This window comes from Anguilla rostrata, chromosome 1 (assembly GCF_018555375.3).
Source record: "Anguilla rostrata isolate EN2019 chromosome 1, ASM1855537v3, whole genome shotgun sequence".
Lineage (NCBI taxonomy): Eukaryota > Metazoa > Chordata > Actinopteri > Anguilliformes > Anguillidae > Anguilla > Anguilla rostrata.
The window spans coordinates 21,536,526-21,557,199 of NC_057933.1; the positions used below are offsets into that span (position 1 = coordinate 21,536,526).

A 20,674-nucleotide genomic window follows, 5' to 3' on the forward strand; every position below is an offset into this window, starting at 1 on the left:
CCTTCTCAGGCTGCATCCACCATAGGAAATATTTCCAGCAGAAAATATTACCCCTGGAGGCAAAACATTGCCGACCATGTCGCTTTGGAGTTACTATAAGTCTATTTCCTTTAACCCATGAACAGAGAATTACCAGGCACCAGCTATTGTAAAGACTGCAAATCACCATAAACATTTCAAAATATTCTCCACTGCACACAAAAACTGTCTGAGCCAACTGAAAACATATAGTTACACTGAGTAATGTTATATAAATACAATGTATTTAAAAAGCACAAAATTAAGATGAAAATGACAACTTCGTGATCCCATTGGGGGTTCTTTCAACGGTACAGTGCAATTTATATCCCAGAAACAAGGTTAAAGGTGAACCCGAAACATTTCTCAAATGAAGAAATGAGTGTAAAATTTTTTGTGTCAGCAGGTATAGAGTAGATGCAGTAAAGGAAGTGGAGAGACCAACACAGTAATTTCATGATTGGCCATCTGAGAACAATGGCTTGGCACTGGTACGGTGCTTTAGTAGGACATTTCTGCCCCTTCCTGCCATCAACATAAAAACCGATGTAGTTCCAGCATCATTTTTACCCCATTTTCTTCTCAGTTGGATTCAAATGGAACTCGGAACACATTTTGGTTTAATGTTTTTTTTCCCCCCTGAAATGCACTGTAATAAAGCTCCTGGGCAGCTCAAACAGTTGAATACGCTACTAGTGATGTCAAGGGAATAACATTATCAGCACACAGTGGAATTAAAGATACTAACAATACAGTAATTTCCATTTCAGTGGCTTGTACTTTTGTGTTCATGACCAGATCATAGTAAGAGTAGCATAATGAATGCAAAAAATATGGTGGCTTATGCTATCTGTGAGACCAGTCCTCCCCTCTAGACCAGGCTTCAAAAAGAGTGCACTCTAACTATTAATATCATTAAAACAATTCATATTTTTATTTCTACTACTACTACTACGCTGCTGCTGCTACTACTACTACTACTACTACTACTAATTATAATAACAATTCTTTTTATGGTGATGCTATTTTAAACGGCGATCATACCCAAGCTGTGACAACCCATTTACTCACTCATCCATTCCAAAAGTCCAGCTGTGCAACTGCCGTGGCGAGCACCTCTCTAGCATTGACTTGTTCCAGGAGAAGCATCACAAGTATTTCCATGACACAGTGTCCGAAATTACTGTGGCAGGTACTCCATTCGCAAAACATGTTTAAGGTTTAAGAGTTTAAACGTCTTTATACGGTTCATTGCATATGTGCGTGCGTGCGTGCGTGTGTGTGTGAGAGAGAGAGAGATAGAGAGGGCGTGCACGCGTGCGTGTGTGTGAGAGGGCGAGACAGAGACAGGGAGAACGACGGTGAGAAAAATAGTTGTATTTAGTGTTTTGCATGGGTGAAATACTAAGTGGCGTCCATGAAGACAGCACGTAAGAACTAGTCGCGAATTCTGAAAGACTGTGTTAGAATGGCAGGGGTTTTATTACGCCTATGCGTAATTATCAATAGCTTCTGATTTCTGTAAGCTCTGCTGTAAATATACAAAATCTAGGCATTTTTTATTTTATCTTCTGTTCTACTAGCATTACCATTTTCACATGGTCCGTTGACATCGTTTGCTGCTTCCCATACAGATGAGATCTGAGGACTCACGCACTCCTTGACGTCGTTGGCTGGCTGCGGCTCCGCGCTCCAGCTCAGCACGTATTGCGCAACGTGACTGATCATCCCTCAACCAATCCATCCCCTAAAACTGTGTGGAGGAAAGGGAAAAAGACACACACATCCACAGATTCACCTCCTACTCTCCTTTCTCTTCGAGGTACTAAGGGGGAGCTTACACGAAACCAGGTGCACGGTCTGTTTCTGTTAGTGGACCCGTCCTTATCCGCCGGAGATGACTCGTCTGGGCACCCAGGATGCAGCTGTGGCGTGTCTGTGAGCACATCGCATCCTCTCGCATCTGAATCGTGGAACTCCCTCGTTTTTCTTGACTCTCGGGTCGCTCTGAATATTTTGGGGAAAAGAGGGCAAAGTCAACCTGCGATGTATGACGATTCAACGGATGTCCAGACGGACTACGGCTTGCAGGATGTGTTTTGTCTCAGTATAGCAATGGGAGCTTCTAGAATTGGAGAAGAGGGTTGCCAGTGGATATTGCAAGTCAAGTCTGCAATCAAGCGTATTTGTATAATTATTCACTAGGGAGCTTCTTCTGTTACTTTTAACGCGTCAGAACCGAAGAGGTCCTCATTTTTTGGACTCGGATTTATAGGTCCATGCACTGCCCACTCAATTTCTAATCGGTTTTTTAGTCGTAGAATATTCCTTTCCTCCATCACTGTGAATCCATTGCTTGTGTGTACACCTGCTTTTCCAGACCAATTCTTCAAACCCCGTTTAAAGAACAGTTCAAATTCCTCTAACCGAAATGAAAAATACAGCTGGTAATTTGTCAATTTAAATTTGAAATCGATGTTTTTTATTTTAAACTCTGAATTCAGGACCTTGATTTATCATCGAGGGCACGGTGTGATTTTAGCCGTGATTCGAGTTCTGTCGTGCAGTGTCTTGCATCAGGAAGAACCCGTCACCGTCGAGCTGGATAGGTTGACATCCACGGAAAGATGGATTTAGTTTTCGGTCTCTTGTGGCTGCTCACTGTGTTTCTGGAAGGCGTTTATTGCCAAGGAGTATATGGTAAGTGATTGTGCTAGGAAATATTGAATTGAATATTAATGAATACGATCATGACCTTGTAAAAAAGGAGGAAATTCGCTTCCAGGTTCTTACCATTTCCCTATTAAACGTGGGGATAATAACCGTATTTTACTGGACGCGTGTATGTGTCAGCGTAATAATTACTCGAAACCGGCTTTCTGTAAACCACAGGTGACATGTACTGAGCATATTGGCCGTGAATACATAGGCTGTCATTCGAACTAGTGCTGCATGTCATTTGAGCTGCATACAGGACATTGGTTCCAGTTTTAGTGAACACGAAAACATTCACGATTAGGCTACTACACATATCGCACTGTACTTTTAAATGGGATCACAAATTATCGATATTGGTATATGTAGCTTGGTAAAACCTCCGTTTTTTGAGCTTCCCGTCTATCACCATAGTAATCTACCGTGCTTGCATTATTAAAACGAATGTTAATTAGTATTGCAAAGCTGCTTCTGCTGGCTGTAGAGTAGTGAATTGAATTTCCTCCTTCCTCGCCGAGGTCGTGTAATTTATTAAGGGTTCTTGTGTCCTAATGTGGAGGAGACTGAAGCATAGTCATTCTCAGGCAGATCAACTGTTTGGATACATATTTTCTCTTTTCTACTGCCTACATTTGGCTATAGATTGATTTGAGAGAAATGTTGATTCAGATTGTTTTGAATAATGAGGGATTCAGTTTAAAGGTATACCTACGACAGACGCAACAATACTACAATGTAAGTTTTCAACTAAATCCAAATTGCATTTCTAGTTAGCGCATCTATATGCTACAATAACTAATGTCAAGCCCAAATCGGAGATAGGAAGATTTATGCTGCAGCATGGAAAATAGGTTTGAGCCTTCATGAGTGATTAAAAAAAGAAAAGAAAGAAAAATCCGATCAAAATTGGGTAACACCGGAATGGAACGCCGACACATTCTGTTACAAATAATCGATGTCTTAAATTTCAGTACTGGACGTCATGTGAAAACTGCCCCAGTGGGCTGTTGAAGCATAGCGCTTAAGTGCAACCGGTGGCATAATGATGCGCTGACAGCAACGGCTGGGTGAATCGATTCATTTCTTATTGAAATACTGGGTATTAATCTTTAGCCGTAGCAGACATATGTCATGTAAGAAACTGAATAAAAACATCACACTTGAATACTGTGTGTTGTGCGTTCAGGTCGAATGCATTTCACCAGAGAATGGGAAGCTCTGTGAGTGAAAATGCCACTGACAGTGTGATGCTATGGCGAATAACTCCATTGGTCAGTAACGGTTGAAAAAATTGTGATTTGAAACGCTGGTTCTCTTGTATAGCACTGCTATCGCCAACCATTGTGCGAGATAAATTATGTCAAACTGAAAAATAACTAGTAGGCATCGCTTTGGCTTGTTGATAGGGATTGTGCTAGAAAGACATCTGTAGAACACTCCAATTGACGTCATTTGGCTTTAAACAAAGCATGGGATTTTACAATCAAGCAAATAGAGAAAAAGATACATTCATGAATTCAACTGACATTCTGGCGCTGTTATCTTTTCTGGTATTTCTGAACTGGCGGAACAATGTGCACTTCACCAGCTGTTCCATGTGGTGTTTTTCTTTTTTGTCGATTTTCCGTTGATGCATAGGTCTATAGTATGCACGTAATTAATATTTTTATTTTCTCATAGCTACTAATTTCAGATAGGCCTTCTACATTTTATTGGATATGTCTTATGTAATTTAGGCCTAATTCTCTGATACCCGGGTTAATATGACAGCAACAGTGTCACACTGTAAGCAGTGTCTTTGAAGCAGTTGTAAAGGGCTCTTAAGTAGTGCTTTTGAATTAAATCCACAAACACATTTTAAGAACAATTTTGGAATACAACGAAAAAAGCCTACATTTTCTTGCCTCATAGACAGTAACATGTTCAATGTTATATGAACTCTTACTGTGTACCATTGTACTCTGTTGGAGTTGAATTAACGCTGGACATTTTACTGTGATGGGAAGTATTGCCTGTTATACATGATTTATATAACCAATAAATTAAAATGACATGATACTGTAATGGTGATGGCTAACTGTTACCAAAACAAGACTGTTACTTTTTTTTTACCACCATCTTTAATGCAATTTATATAGTGCTATGTGTGATACTAGTATGAATGATCATTTCCAGAAAATTTTTATTGAAATGTTTTTCAAAAATGATTTATACAAGCCTACAGTACAACAAAAAACCTAGCCTCTATAGATCAACCAGTGTGCTGGCTTTGTAAATTTGCAAACAATAGCCTCCTAGTGTGAATCCACTGTCGAATAATTTAGATTTCCATTATTTTATATGCCATGCAAGATCCTCATGCAAGTAATTATTTTGTCACATGGGTTGTGTGATCTTTGTTTCTTGCTACACTTGAGCTTGTTTAGATAAAATGTTTTTGAAACCTGAAATGTTTTATGGTATATAGGCATGTACATGAGCGTGTGCAGTGATCTTAAGACTTAAGACTAGCATTGATCACATAGTATGAATCATACTGAATGTCAAATGCTATTAATTCAAAACCATACATTGTATACTACAAGAATACCCATAATATCTTATATTTAACAGAAAATGAAAAGGCAGTTGAATCACTTCTATTACAGGTTTACAAACGGGCAATACAATATTTTTCCTTGTAAGTTCGCTCTGTAGTTACAGAATAGTTGTTTACAACTTATTATTTCTCAGTTTTGGAGGACCTAAAAAAATGTTTACCAAGTAACACTTTCTTTTATTATTAATCTGGCATGGTAAGTGTGCCACCATGTCAAGGTTTATGTAAGTAAAACCCCATGCTCCATTTTTAATGAAAAACCCACTCCCTCTCTAGGGGTACACACTGGTATTTAATAGCTGGTCAAATGACCTTTTTCAAAGTAAGAGCAACAGCAAAAAATACAAAGCAATGTTGCTGGTATAACATCAGACCTATGTATAATAAATTAGTGCCAAATAATGATAACAGTCTCAAGTAATAAGGTAATCAGGCATTGTTGTCATTTAGAATAGAATTCATTAATAGATAGTCACCTGAAGGCATCCACAGCTGCAGGTAATTATTATGATCAATTATTCAAACTTGGATTTCATTACAAATTATAGTTACTTATAATTGACATGATTCAGCAATTACCTGTGACTGGACTCCTTCTGGTGAATTGATATCTACTAATTAATTATATTCCAAATGACTACAATGGTTGATCATCTGGTTATTTATGATTGTTTCCCAATTTGTCTCTAATGGATTTGACATCATAGAAGTCATTCATTCATTTACTTTGGAGACTTCTTGTATGTACCGTGCTGAAAAGCATGAAGTATTCAATGAATTATTCTGGCATTCCCTAGAATAATATAAAATTACAGGTTGATTAATTTTCCGCCTGAAAAAAGGGGCTGTACATGACAATGGGTCAGTTGTAAAGCATTGATTTTCAAAACCACAATCCAATCAAAGAGGGTGAAAAGCCAAGGTGGCCCATTTGTAAACTTGTCTTGTGAATCATCCATTTTCCTTGTCTCATATCTGACATTGGCATAAACATAAAAAAAAACTGTTTATTTCAATCTGAAAGCACATTCCTCTACACGCTGCTGGCGAGTGCATATGGTTGTGGTCTTGTTGTGGTCACCGCAATACGCACGCCAATCTAGAGCACCGCAGGGGCGTTCCATTGATATTCTGTTGAGTGCTTAGGGCCGGCAGTCACATCACATGCATATTGTTCCAAGGCAGTAAAAAAATCGAGGCAGTTGCTTTGTGTTGTCATGCTTAAATGTAAGGACATTACTTGGACTGAATATAAGACAGAATGTGAAAGATGGTAACATTGTTGCTGTAGTATTGCTGAGTCAAGGATCCATCAGTGAACACTTACTGTCATCTGCACATTGCAGCCCATGCAATAACACGTCCAACCCATCCACTCGTACAATAATAATATCAGTGGTACCTCTCTCCCAGCATCTATGGTATATTCCCCATCTGCTGAAAATATTTAAAACAACTACACCTATGGGTTAAAGTCAATTGATAAAAACATTGAGAACATATTGTTCTCACTTCATTAAATACACTGAACACTACAGCAATTAAGAAATAAGTGCTGCAACTTTTATGAATAGGGCAGTGAAAATGTTACATTTCAGCCTGTTCGGTTTTTATTAGTCATTGCAGTTTACACAGGTAACACAACATTTGCAATAAAAATAGTTTCAGCACCATACATCTTTGTTCAGCATGTCTTGTTCTTATCTTAAAAAGTTTTGTGTTCATATAAAATCAAGACTGAGAAATAGTGTAACGGCAGAGTTTTAATGAGGCGTTGCAAGGAGATACATTTTTAAAGTCACTGTAAAAGTGGAACATCATATTCAAAGCTAATATGAACATTTATTTAACAATCTAATAACTGTTTTTTAGCTGAGAAAACTCGGAACTTTTTTAAATCTTGTTTTTTAGATGTCAATGACAGGGGCTCTGTTGGGCCATTCTGATTAGCAGATTTTGGTGTAGTAACAATACTTAGCTGAAGTCTGAAGAATGAGTGGTGTAGAAGACAGGTTTGCCAAATGCAGGCCTGCCATTTTTGGAATTAATGTCATTAGTTGGCATCTATTCAATGTCATTTCAAAGTTGCTTGCAGCTTCCCTTTGCTGCAAAAACAAAGTGATCTCTTTTGGGTTTGGATCTACTACTTAACATAACTTATGTGTTTTCTGCCTTCACAAAGTCCTTTGTGAAACACATTTCACACGTCACACTATTGCGCCACAATTGTATGATAAAGTGTCCTTAGTGACAGCTAGGCAACACATTGCTTCCAGAACAAATTTGGAAATGCACTTATGATAGAGACAGATGATGAAATTGTGCCAAAATCATAATTACTGAATTACTAGTAATTTTAGGGTGTGTCCCCTTTGAGTGCTGATGGATTTGTACCTGAGTAGACTAGACATTGGAATGTGACACAACACAAATTAGTGAAGGCTGTTCTACTGCATAACATAAAGAAACTCATATAGAGCCAGGGGTGCGATGTGAAAAATACCATAGTTCTTTGTATATATTCTTTAGATGCCTTTGTTTAATTTTAAGAACAACGGGAATGTACATATTCACTTGTGCAGTGGCAGTGTAAATTACTACATGATGTGACAGGCTGATCTGACCTTGTAAGCCCAACACTAGAGGTACGTCTTACCAATTAGTTTTGAGCACTGTCACTGAAAATGGAAATAAATGAAATGACTATCAAGGTGACATTTCTAACATTGTCTTTCCTTTATTAACAAATCCATTGCTAGATGAAGACCTTGCAAAACCCATATAACACAGGAAGGTGTTCATGAAAATATAATTATGTTCTATATGCCCCATATAAAAACATGCATAGCCATCTATAGTGACGGGTTTATACCATTTAAAAGCAAAATAAGTATTAAGAAAGAGACTGAATAAGATTCATTAATTTGTATTCATGTCCTGTAAAGTTGTAAGGCATTGTCATGATACATAGTGTCAATAAAATGTTTTATTTTAAAATATTTTATCAGACATTACAGTATTATATATCATTCACTATGTTGAAATATTGTATGGTTCTGCACAACACTATAATGCTGCATGGATACATTGTGCTTTCACAGATACAATTACACTGTTAATGTTTCAATTCACAATGTTCTTCATCTCTTTCACAGGAGCATTCTGGTTTTATGTAGTTTATTTCTGTACACAGTAGTCTGGGTGTGCTGGTGACCATTTCAAATTAATTATGTTAGACCTGGCACAGATAACTGTGGAAGTGATACTCCTAAAGAAATTTGGAGAAATCTTGCATTCAAGCTTACTTTATTCACAATACAACATATTTTTTCACAACCTTTTTTCTCAGCGTGAAAACACAGTTTAACTTCTCTTGTTTTTTTCCACTCTGGTTTCCCTTGGTGATGTTGAAGCCTCTGCTAAAAAGCATGCCAGTTCTCAAGGGTCTTTTTCATGGCTAGTTCAGACGCGGAAGTCCAAGCTATTCAAATTGATTCTGCCTGTGATACTGTAGTCATCAGTACTGGCTCTCAGAGCCTCCTCCATCGGCTTCCTCATAAATTCCCAAGGACCAAGACCCTCTCATTTCCTTCAAGGGTGAACCATATTAAAATCTGTCTCTCAGCTCTCCCACCTGTTTACTGTTTTGCAATCCACCGGGGAGGAAATGCTGATCTTTGTCCAGATCCAACTTAAGCGCAGACAAGAAAATTCATTCAGTCTCGCCTCAATGTTTAGATGTGCTCTAGTTGTTTCCCCTTTCTGCTTTCCTGGAGGATTACTCTAAGTGCATGCTGTTGGCTCAGTTCCCTCCTGGTGTCTGCACGGGTTGTAGATCCTTATTGACGAGGGGCCAGGATGTATGGAACATACGGTCACAAGTGTTAGCTTCTATAAATTAATTAATTGGTTTGAGGGACAGCGGTAAACCTTTCTGTACTTCATGTACAGTGCTCTAATGCAGTACCTTTTGAATCTCCAGAATAAATCAGCCCACAAAACTGGTTCCTTCAAAGGGAATGGAATTATGTTTGACCTTTGTGGGTTTTCAGGAGTCCTTATTTTATGCTGAACATCTCAATGCGCCTAAGGTGGGTGGCCTAAACAGACAACAAGTGCATTAGCAGCACATGTAATCTGAGATATGATCTCATAAACCCCACTGTTTAACCAAGACACCGCATTGCCATCTGTACACCTCTGTGCTCACACTTAAGGGACTCTGCCACTACTGGTGACATCACTGGCAGCTACATTGTCAACATCTACGATCGCAAGTTATATTTTTATATCTGTTTGAATGCGGACAGTCGTTAATTGATGGGATTACTGATTTATGGCAGACTGCTTGGTTTACGGCTATGGCTTGAGGGCAGCCTGTGCTGCCGAATGACTTTTCTCAGTGGGGTTTTTTTTTGCATGTGGGTGGAGCCACGACATTATCCCAACATCTCAGCTGTGAGTTATGGGTCAACGGAAGATCTGACAGCTTATTTGGCAGAGGTGCAGCTTTGTATGGCCGTAGAATATTGCAGGGGTATGAATTGACTGTACAGAGGGAACAGTTTCATCTAGCTGGTGCACAAGGTTATGGTTACATAGCAACCTTTCGTTACTTTGTGACAAATTGATACCAAAAGTTCAGGGATCACTTTGTCCCCAAATATTGAAGTAAGGTTTTTAAATGCCCAATATTTTGTGTTTCTACCAATCTTGGAGATTTTGAAGTATATTACCAAATAAGTTATAAATGTACCATGAAGTGACATTCACAGTGTGGAACCTAATTGTACAGTCAACTGAAGGTCTTGGCTGTTATTTTGCTATTGATGTGGACTCTGAGGCTTTCTTTAGTATCTTATAATGGGTTGCAGTGTAGTATAATGTTTACAGGACTGTGTTTATAACCCAAAGATTGTAGGTGCAATTCCCTGCTGGAGTGCTGCAGTTTTAGACCTTGAGCAAGGGTGCCAAACCTGAATTTGTCCTGTATATATCCATCTGTATAAATGGATACTTTGTAAAAATCAGGTAAGGTGCGATGGAAAATAGTATCTGTTCAATCCCATTTGCATATGTGATTCATTAAAAAATAAAAGTACCAAAATTGAAATTTAGATTTACATTCAAAGAAGGGGGTTCCATTACTTCCAGATGGATGTGCCTAGTGCCCAGTACACATTCACAGGGAGTTGCTCAGGGGTTATCCTTACAAGATGTCCAAACCACCTTAACTGACTCCTCTCAATGCGAAGGAACAGTGGCTCTACTCTGAAGTCCCCATTTTGGATTGGGGGTGGTTAGGCAAATTAAGTGAAGGAGCATGATTTGTATTTTCACGCCATGAAGTGTTTGCTTCACCTATTGACTTGTAAAAATGAATAATGGAATAAAAACAGTGAATGTTTTAAACCAATTAAGAAAAAAATACTTTAATGCATTAATGCATACGTATTACATTAATGCATTACTATAGCATTAAGGTAATACGTAGCTAGCTAACGTGTCTGTCTACAGACTGTGCGTCTACTTTGACTGAAATTAAACTGAACTGAATCAAACTGAATTTTAATACATGCGTGACATTGCTTTTGATGAGCCTATCCGAGGACCAGGCAGGCTTGCCCTAATGGCCAGGGTTTGCCCATAATGTCTTTCAAATTATTTTTAACGGTCAAGTTTGTGGTCCCGACCAGAAAATATAATGTAATTAATAATTTCTTATAATGTTAGTAATTAATTGAAAAAATGTACTGTTACTGGAAATAAATCTGTGTCTCAGCCACTGTGATCTGCTTCAGTAGCTCCCCAAACCCGCGTCGGCTTTCAGTACCCAATTGGTTTAGTCAACTGCCCACCTTGGTCGCGATTAAACTCCTAGTTGTGCATGTTGTATGGTTTTCAAAAAATTTTAATCTGGCAAACATAGGGTTGGAGACCACCATCAAATTAGCATTAGTAAGATATGTATTCATTCAATAGAATATTGATATGATATATATTCTACTAATTTCAGTATTTAGTTTGTCAAACAGATACAGAAGAATAACTAATGCAAGTCACCATTATCCTGTCCTGTACCCTTTAGGTCTTGTGTATGGAGGTGGACATCACCTAATGAGTGAGGAGATCTATGATGTCATATGGAAGGTATTGAAGGGGGCATTAATGTCCCTGTAGCAGAATGAATAATAGGTTTAGTTAGACTGTAGAGAAGTAGATATGTGTATTCCCTCAGTGAAGATGGGCGGACAATAATGTGCACAGGAAAACAAGTAGCACCTTGAGGCTTTGTGTTTGTGTGTGTGTGCGTGTGTGCGCTTTTAAAATCCTTTCATATACCTAAGGTACAGTATGCTGTTCAATGGAATATCTCCAAAAGTGCAAACCCCAGCCATCTAGCCCTCCTTATATTTTCAATAAAACAATAGTAAAACAGTAATTGAAATTCAAAATGTATTTTGCCCTGGTCTGATGTTAATGCGTCTGTGAAGGTTCATGTCATAGATATCCATCCATACATTTTCTAACTGCTTAATCCTGGTCAGGGTTGCGGTGGCAACAGGGCAAGTAGAGCTGCTCAGATGTCCCTCTCCCCATCAACATCCTCCAACTCATCCCAGGAGACTCGAGGCAATCCCATGCCAGCTGGGAGATGTAGGGGCCTAATCCCTCCAGTGTTTCCCAGGTCTGCTTCTGGGTCTCCTTCCATTACATTTACTTCCAGCTTCCATTACTTCTAGCTGGATGTGCCCAGTGCCCAGTACACCTCCACAGGGAGTTGCTCAGGGGGCATCCTTACGAGATGTCCAAACCACCTCAACTGACTGACTCTCAATGGGGAGGAACAGCGGCTCTACTCCGAGGTCCCCATTTTGGCCGCTTGTATTCATGATCTCACTCTTTCGGTCACTACCCATAGCACATGACAATAGGTGAAAGTAGGAATTACGATTGACTAGTAAATAAAGAGCTTTGCCTTTTTTATGTTTTCCTGGGAGAGGACCATAGCCCCAGACTTGGAGGTGCTGATCCCAACAGTATCACACTCAACTGCAAACCATTTTAGTGTGCATCGACGGTCACAGTACAACGAGGCCAAAAGGAACCGCAAAGCAGCAGGGGTGCCACCCCTGTGTCCCAAACTGGACACACTCCAGACCATGGCTGAGCCTTGAGATCCTGTCGATGAATATCATGAACCAGAGGGGAGGCAAGGTGCACCTTGGGTGGGGTCCAATACCCACATTGACAAGCTTGAATTAATGCCAATAATGTGAACATAGCTCTCACTCCAAATGTACAGGGACCAAATAGTGTATGGTAGCAACACCCGGCACCCCATATTCCCACAGCACAAGGAACACAGTCATATGCTTTCTTCAAATCCAAAACCACATGTATACTGGATTAGCAAATTCCCATACCCTCTCAAATATCTGCAAGATCTGGTCCGCTGCTCCATAGTCTGGACTAAATCCACTTTGTGCCTGCTGACCCTGATATTCGACTATCAGTTGGAGCCTTCTGTCCAGCACCTTGAGTTAAGGCTAGAGTTTCACTATCTTTGCTAAGAACAGCATTCATGGTGTCCCACTTGCCCCTCATGAGATGCCAAATGGTTTTCCAGAACCACTTTGGAGCTAGTCGAAAGTTCTCTCAGGCTCTCCAAACTCCTCCCATGCCCAGGCTTTTGCTTCTGCAACTGCAGCGGCTTCAGCCATTTTTGCCTGATGATACTCATCTGCTGCATAAGGAGTCCTCCATGCCAACTGGGCTTGGAAAGTCTCCTTAAGCTTGACAGCCTCCCTCACTGCTGGAGTCCAATAACGGGTCCTTGGGTTTCCACCTGATTAGCTTTGGACCACAGCTTCCATAATAGAGGTTTTGATCAGGGTCCATTCTTTTTACCTCACCCCAGACCTGTTTGCCTTGAGAGACCCTGCGAGAGTACATAAGGCTGAGATGAGAGCTCTGGGGATTATAAAACCTTGCAAGCCCTTCTGCCAGGATAAGGCCACGATCCAGGAAGGCGGGTTCATGCTGTAGTGTTTCTATATCTGGATGAGCCTTCCAGTGCAATTCTATTTATGTAGCAAAGTGTGACAATTGATATAACGAAAGACAGAAATTCTGGCATGCTATTACATTAACAGTTGAAGTATTACATTTTTTTCTTTAAAGAAGTAACCCAGGATTAATGTAATAACCACCAGTTAATGTAATAAGTTATTACAGCGATTTCCTCTTTCTTAGTGAATTTTAAAGTTCATCTTCTCATTTACTTTATTATTGAGCACAATCAAAGGGTATCTGGTAAGAAAATAAATTTCAGTGGCTCTGAATTAATTTGCTTTTTTTGTTGCAGAAATAGGTTTGAGGTGTAATTTCATGATATAATGCAATCAGATATCAGTGTCAAAAAGGAATGATACATGTTCTTGTGTGCATTCTAAAACCATAATCGATTAATGATGCTTTTAATATTTTTTGTTTTGTTTCAACAATTCAAATCAGCCATGTCGTCATTAGACATAGCAACATATTGCATTGCATCATTTACATTGGTGTTTGATCTCCTTTTTTGTAGAACATTAACATTTGCCGTTCCATATTTTGTTTAACCTGTGTAATAGTATATTATAGTACCCAGCAAATAATTATGACCTCAAATAAAAATATGCTATGCTCAGCCTGTCTTGTGTGATGTGACCATCAAATATCACATTTAGTGTTTAACAGTGCTCTACGTATTTAGCAGAATTTTCTTCCTGAAAATTTCAGCCTTGTGGGGAAAATAGTTTTCAAACCGAAATGTTTCAGTCTTAATCTTTCTCTTCACTATTCACAGGTTGTTTAACATTTTCTCAGTATTACTAATGGGCACCATGAAACACTCCTATAGTAAGATAAATCACAGCCTCAGTCAAACATCTCCAGATTGTTTTTGAGGATTAATATTTCCACAAAGAGTTAGATTAATCTTCCGTATTCCAGAATTAGTGGGAAAGAATGGCATAAATCTTATGAAATTGTTTTTTATTGCATGGATATCCTGGATAAAATGTTGAGGATGAATGAATACAGTGAGCTCCATAATGTTTGGGGCAAACACATATTTGTTATTGATTTGGATCTGTACTCCAGACTACTTGTGGCTGAAGTTCATATTCTCAGCTTTTATTAAAGGATATTTTTATACAGTTTGGTTTCACCGTGTAGGAATTACAAGTACATAAATGAGCCTGCATGGATCTGGAAAAAGGTGTTGTGGACAGATGAGACCAAGATTCACTTGTGTCAGTGATGGCAAAAGCAAAGTGTGGAAGCCAAAAGGAACTGCCCAATATCCAAAGCACTCCCCCCTCCCCCCGCCCCAACTCCAAGTCATCTGTCCTTTTTGCTGCTCAGAAAGCTTAATATCCTTTACATTCCAATGAATTGAAAGGAGTCAAGCCCATTCTCAGCGCCCAATGTTGGAAGCGCTATCAAAGGGCACCTCCAAGGACATGAAGAGGCTACCTGAGGTCACTGAAACAAAGAACAGACTGGTGGTGGCAGCTAAGAGCAACAGGCCTGTCCCTTAAATATGCAACTGCAGGAGATGGGGCTGAACAGTCGTGTGACATTTCTGTTTGCCGCTATGGATTTTCACTCTGTGTCCTGATTCTTGCTGTTTGCTAGGCCCCAGCATGCTGATCTAAGATGTATACAACATCATTATTTAAAGCTTGAGATGGGATTTGAGGCTTCTTAAAGAACGGGAGTGTGATGGGATTTTATCTTTAAACCCGGGCCTTCTGGATTGGTGACGTTCAGACATCATAGCTGATCTGATGGAATCCTGTATTAACAAAATATTATCATCAGTTACAGTGATCACTTTCATTATGTTGAAAGGTCCCCTACATTGCAGCCGCAAATTAACCTGAACAATGGAAAAATGACCACAGTAATAGGCGGTATCTGTATGTAGACAGGTAAAGCCAAGGCGAATTAGTGCATGTTTTTTTTTATAGTACTGAACATTTTAAGCCAGTGTCTGATAATACGGACTGCAAACCAGTTTTGTCATAAACTGAGACAGAGTGAGATGTTCCTGTGTTCCTTTTTCCATTTGATAATTTGTTTGGGCATTTAGAGGGCTGAACACTCAATACAAATTAAAAAATAAGGAATTAACTTTGGCCAAAATTCTATAATTTTATTCAGGTGTGGAAAGTTATGGTATTGACAACCCATAAACCAGTAGTGGTGCCTGGATTTCAATTTTGGATGGGCCAAAGTCATTTTGGCAAGGCCTGTTAATTCAGAAAGTAGGCCAACTGTTTGCACACCCCATGTCCTTTATTTCATTAATTTACAGTAGGTGTTATGTCATACCAAATATGCACCCTTTGCCATTATTGTACATCATCATAGTTGACCAGTCCCTGAACAATGTCACAGCTGAGGTGCACACGCAACCCTGGGGAGCAGCAGCATACTCAATATTATGCAAAGGAAAAAATCAATATCAACTTGTGATTGCAGAAGCTAAAATGGATGAGGACAATTGTTTTACATTGAGTATCTTAGTAACATCAACACTGAGTTAGTTAAGCAGTTTTCTGTAAATATACACAACATTTATTCAAATTTAAGTAACATTATAGGCTACTATGTTGTTAGCATCTCATTACATAGGAATGAAAGCCATCAATGCCAAAACAAAAATAATAGTGATGAGTGGACTTTTTTAAAAGGTTTGGCTTCAATGGCCATGCACTCAATGGAATGAAGACAGCTTTGTTATGATTTAGCTTTGACCATAGATAGACACAGCTGTAGTTTTGAAGCAAATGAGTCTGCTAGCTAGCTATCCATGACAGAAATGTGAGACTATTTTGACCCAAGATGAAACAGAATTGTAATACTAATTCATGAAAGTGTCAGCACCACAGTACTGGCTTATGAATGAATGAGGGATTCACAGCTGTCTAGCTTGCTCATTTAGAGGCACTTTAATATCTGAGAGTTTTCCTTGTGATTTAATATATTTCCTTTGTAAGCTATTTGCCTTTTAAGATTTTATATATACATAGACTACTGGTGGTGCTTTTTGTTATGGGGCTGTGTGCCTGCAGCAAATTACTATTGCACAAAAGTGCTGCCTTTTTCACTACAAACCCCTTTCCTTCATCTCCCATGATAGCCCTTATCCACAACTTTCTTTGGTGCTCGTCATCAGGGAAATAATGACAGGACAAATGGGGTTGTTTCTTCTTGAGTCGGAGCAGTGAGTGCTTCTGAATTCCACCATTTTCTGTAAGAACTAAGTAGAACTAAGATACTGGAAAAAAAGTTACCCCTACGTTCGGTTTACATACCCAGAAATGTCAAATAGGCGGATTGTAGCCTAATAACGGGTTTTAATTTTTTTCCTTAAAAGGGAGAGGACATTTTTTATTTTCTTCAATCTTTATTGTGTATTTGAAAGTTAATTAAAATAACTGAAAACAAAATGTAAAAAAATGTTTCCTCACTGCCATTTTTACCACTGATAGGCCAGTGGTAAAAATGGTTGCGCCTGCCACGAACCCCATAATATTATCCCTCATATACAAAAATGCATCCAGGAGAATAATTGATTATTATATATATCCCAGCCAAGCAATAATTGGTGCTTCAAACTGGCTCTGTTTATGTGCATACTGATATCAAGCTACTGTCCCCCAAACCTGTTGTAATCTTAGCAATTCCAATGGGTAGGTTCATGCCCAATATATCCATGAAGTTATGCATGTAATATTATATCCCTTGTGGGAATTATGCCCTATAGAACAGTAACAATATGAAATAAATTGCATCATGATACTAAATTGGATTGTATTGGATTAATATTTAATCTTTTAATGACACGGTCAGGAAGTTGTATGCTCTTGTATGCTGTTGTCATTACAATGACCCATAAGGATGCACAGAAAATCTTCAAACAAAGCGCATGAACAGAAATTCTACCCCAAAAGGTTTTTGTAAATGTACAGCAATGTGGGTTCAGCTGAAAAAGCTAATATGACAATGAGCCTGGCTTCACAGGTGCACTCTCTGAAGGATACGCTTAAGATTCTTTCCTGTAGGCCTATTTAATCTGAGCAGTTGTTTCCATGTAAAAATAACTTTACAGTCAGCTTTGAGTACAGCATTTGTCATGCAGTATTAGTGGCCGGTATTAATGCTCACATTAATGGTGTCGTAGAAGCAAATGGCCATGAGAGAATGCCAGTTGTCTCCAAAGGCCGATTGAATCCTATTCAGAGAACAATGTTGCTGCAAAGCACACTGCAGTCATTACCCAATCAATATTCCTTAATAGAGAACCATAAATGTGGTCTTTTCCCTTTCACCTTGAAGTGTGAAACACAGGCATTCTGTCCCAGAAAATTGTTTGGTGTCAAAGAGTAATGTCTGTCTTCAATTCACTAATTTCTAATACTTCTAGTTGTTTTTACCTGTAAACAGTGCACATCTTTACATTTATGCAAGCATAAATTGCACTGATTAAAAATAAACTTTGTTGTTGTACATTGATTGCATCTAGGAAGGTACTGTCCTTCAATCTCAATGACTAAAAGCCTTAAAACATTTTTTGTATATTTTGACAGTTGCAAAAATAAGCACAAGATAATGTTAAAAATGACTAAATGTGAATCAAACAATTGCTCGCATTTAAGAATGTGATGTATCGATGTAACACAGGGTGTGGTATACATACTAAATAAGAATAAAGCAAATTGTAGCATAGATCTCAAGTTTCAGAATGCCTGGAGGGTGATGTAAAACGCACAAAGCCATGTGAATAGCCAACATGGCCGATTTCATTGAAACGAGTGAGATTTCCGAAACTGGATGCATGAGCCTGAGATTGGTCCTCAATGCTCAAATCTCACAAATATGATGTATTAAGTCTCTGCTGCAGCTAGATTTAATCTTGCCTAAGCCTGATGTAGTTTAGTGATGGTGCCCTTTGGTACAGTGCTGCTGTATTATTTAAGTGCTTTACATTCCTTACCCTTTCATGACCATTCATGTCATGGCAATGGTCATGTTTCGTGGCATCACACAGAGTTTCTGCTCTTTGTCCTGTGTGTTTTGGCTGATGTGGTATTGTGCAATGAAGTGCTGTCTTGAGTCTTGTCAAGCATGTGTATCTTCTGCGCAGCATTGTGAAAGCATAGCATAACCTTTGTATACAATGCACTATTATACATGGCTCTTCTTCAGTGATGGCTGTTTTTCAAAGAAAACATGGTCAGACTGCCTCACAGATGTAATTGGAACATGCAGCCCCAGCCCTGACCTCCTGCCTATTTATGCAACTAAAATGTTTTTCGAATAGAAGCATTCATGAGTAAAAATACCTGCTGAGGACAAACTTAAGAACCATTAACTAACCATGAACTAACCATTTTATTTATTATTTGGATATTTACTGAATCTGAAGTGCCCAAGCACAGTACCATGCTGAACAGTAAAACAGCAGCACCTCACACAGGAATGGAGCCTTCTGTTTCTAAATTAAATCAACGTAACTTAAAATGACTTAATATTGATAATCTGTTGACTTCTTCATTCATTATGTTGGGATTGCAGAGACCCAATCATTACCGAGAAGTGCTCCACAATTCAATATTATTGATCATTTTTTAAATAAATTATATATTTTTTTGGTACTGATTACAAATATTGTATATTGGAGGTAGAAAAGAAAGAGAACATTGTCCATTAAATTTCATTTATATTGTGGCTTTGTTTGACTACAGATGTACAATTACTGGTTAGTATTCTAATTCACCATGGTGATTTTGTCACATGCAAAGAAAATTATGACTTCAGTAATTTAAATTTTCTGTACGCTCTGATAATTTCTCTGAAACGTGGTTATAAATAGTGTCTGAGAAACTAAGGTCATGTTTTTCTGTCAACAAGTCTAATTCTAAATTCCCTTGATAAAGTTCCACCAGAAGACCACTTCTTTGCTCTTGCGTCAGAACTGTGCTTTAATAACCCTGTATTACCTCTGACTAATTCCTATTTGATTAAAAAAAATGGTTTCATAAGGTTCTAGTTCCTTCTGCTGAAGTGGGGCTTCATTCTGCATTCCAGTCTATGTGTTTAAGATGATGATGGAGGACTAAAAGCACTTTGCTCCCATTGGCTTTAAAGTTATAGTTCTACAAAGATCATAACGACAACCTCTTAATAATAGTTCAAATACATGAGTGAACATGTTGCCAGATTTGAAAATGGTGAACCCACCCAATTTAAAAAAAAAGGGAAATGCATATATATCTATATGAACACACGTTATACTTATTTTCTCCTGATTAATGTGGATGTGCTCTTTATGCAAGATTGGGGGCAGCAAACACTCGTGCACACACTTGCCACCAACATGGTAACAAACGCAGCCACTTTTCCGATTTTGGTTAATTATTTCCCTTATTGTTTCACTACTAGCTATGTTTTCTCATGCTACACAACGATGGCTGATGTTAAGCATTTCTGCCCATTTTCTGTATCGTTAACGATGCATGTGAAAAATAAACTTTGATTTGATTTAATCACTTGGCTAACTCCAGTTAATAGACTAGACATGTTATCTAATGTTATTAATTGGCAAAATAAAGTTTGCCGTCATGCAAATGTAGCTTGCTGTATCTGTCTGTGATATCGACTGCATGTGTCCAAGTTTTATCCACAACAGACACTTTTCCGAGTTTGTCTTTGGTTTGAGGAATGGAATAAAAATAACCCCCCTCCTCCAAATGTTCAAGATAACGCGTTTCATGTTTAGCAAGTTCCCCAACAGCAGCTTTTAACCGCCTACAGTAGCTTTGTAACTTGTAGCTAGCTAGCTAACTAAAGTTTCTTGCAATCAGCTATACTGTTGCAAACAATTCGGAGCTAGATGTCAGGAAGTACTATATAGCAACCGTCTCTAAGCAGAGATTGATGGACTGCAGTGTTAATCATTCATGTTGAACATCTCATTCCAAAACAATGGGCATTAATACAGAGTTGGACCCCCCTTTGCTGCTATAACAGCCTCCACTCTTCTGGGAAAGCTTTTCTCAGGGTGTAGACTAGCACATGTCTCCTCCAATACATGCGGAGTCGCCAGCCCCTTCTTTTCACCTGACAGCGAGGGCGTAACGCGTGCGGAGGTTCACACACTCTCCCCCAGATCCCCTCCCTCCTGAACAGGCGCCCTGACCAACCAGTAGGAGTCGCTAATACAACGATCAGGACTCATACCCTCACCGGCTTCCCACCTGCGTACACTGCCAGTTGTGTTCGTAG

At 38.8% G+C, this 20,674-nt stretch overlaps 1 protein-coding gene across 5 annotated transcripts in view; it reads left to right on the forward strand.

The window, feature by feature from the left end:
- The first annotated feature begins 1,092 nt into the window (after positions 1–1,092).
- Positions 1,093–20,674, forward strand: part of mdga2a (MAM domain containing glycosylphosphatidylinositol anchor 2a) — a 227,375-nt gene continuing 207,793 nt past the window's right edge. For 2 of the 5 annotated variants that reach the window (XM_064329795.1, XM_064329784.1), the window contains exon 1: positions 1,093–2,718. In XM_064329795.1, the coding sequence (XP_064185865.1) occupies positions 2,646–2,718 (73 nt within the window). In that variant the 5' untranslated portion in view covers positions 1,093–2,645. The remainder of the gene's footprint in view (positions 2,719–20,674) is intronic. The other 3 variants (XM_064329804.1, XM_064329812.1, XM_064329813.1) reach the window with 3 other exon arrangements.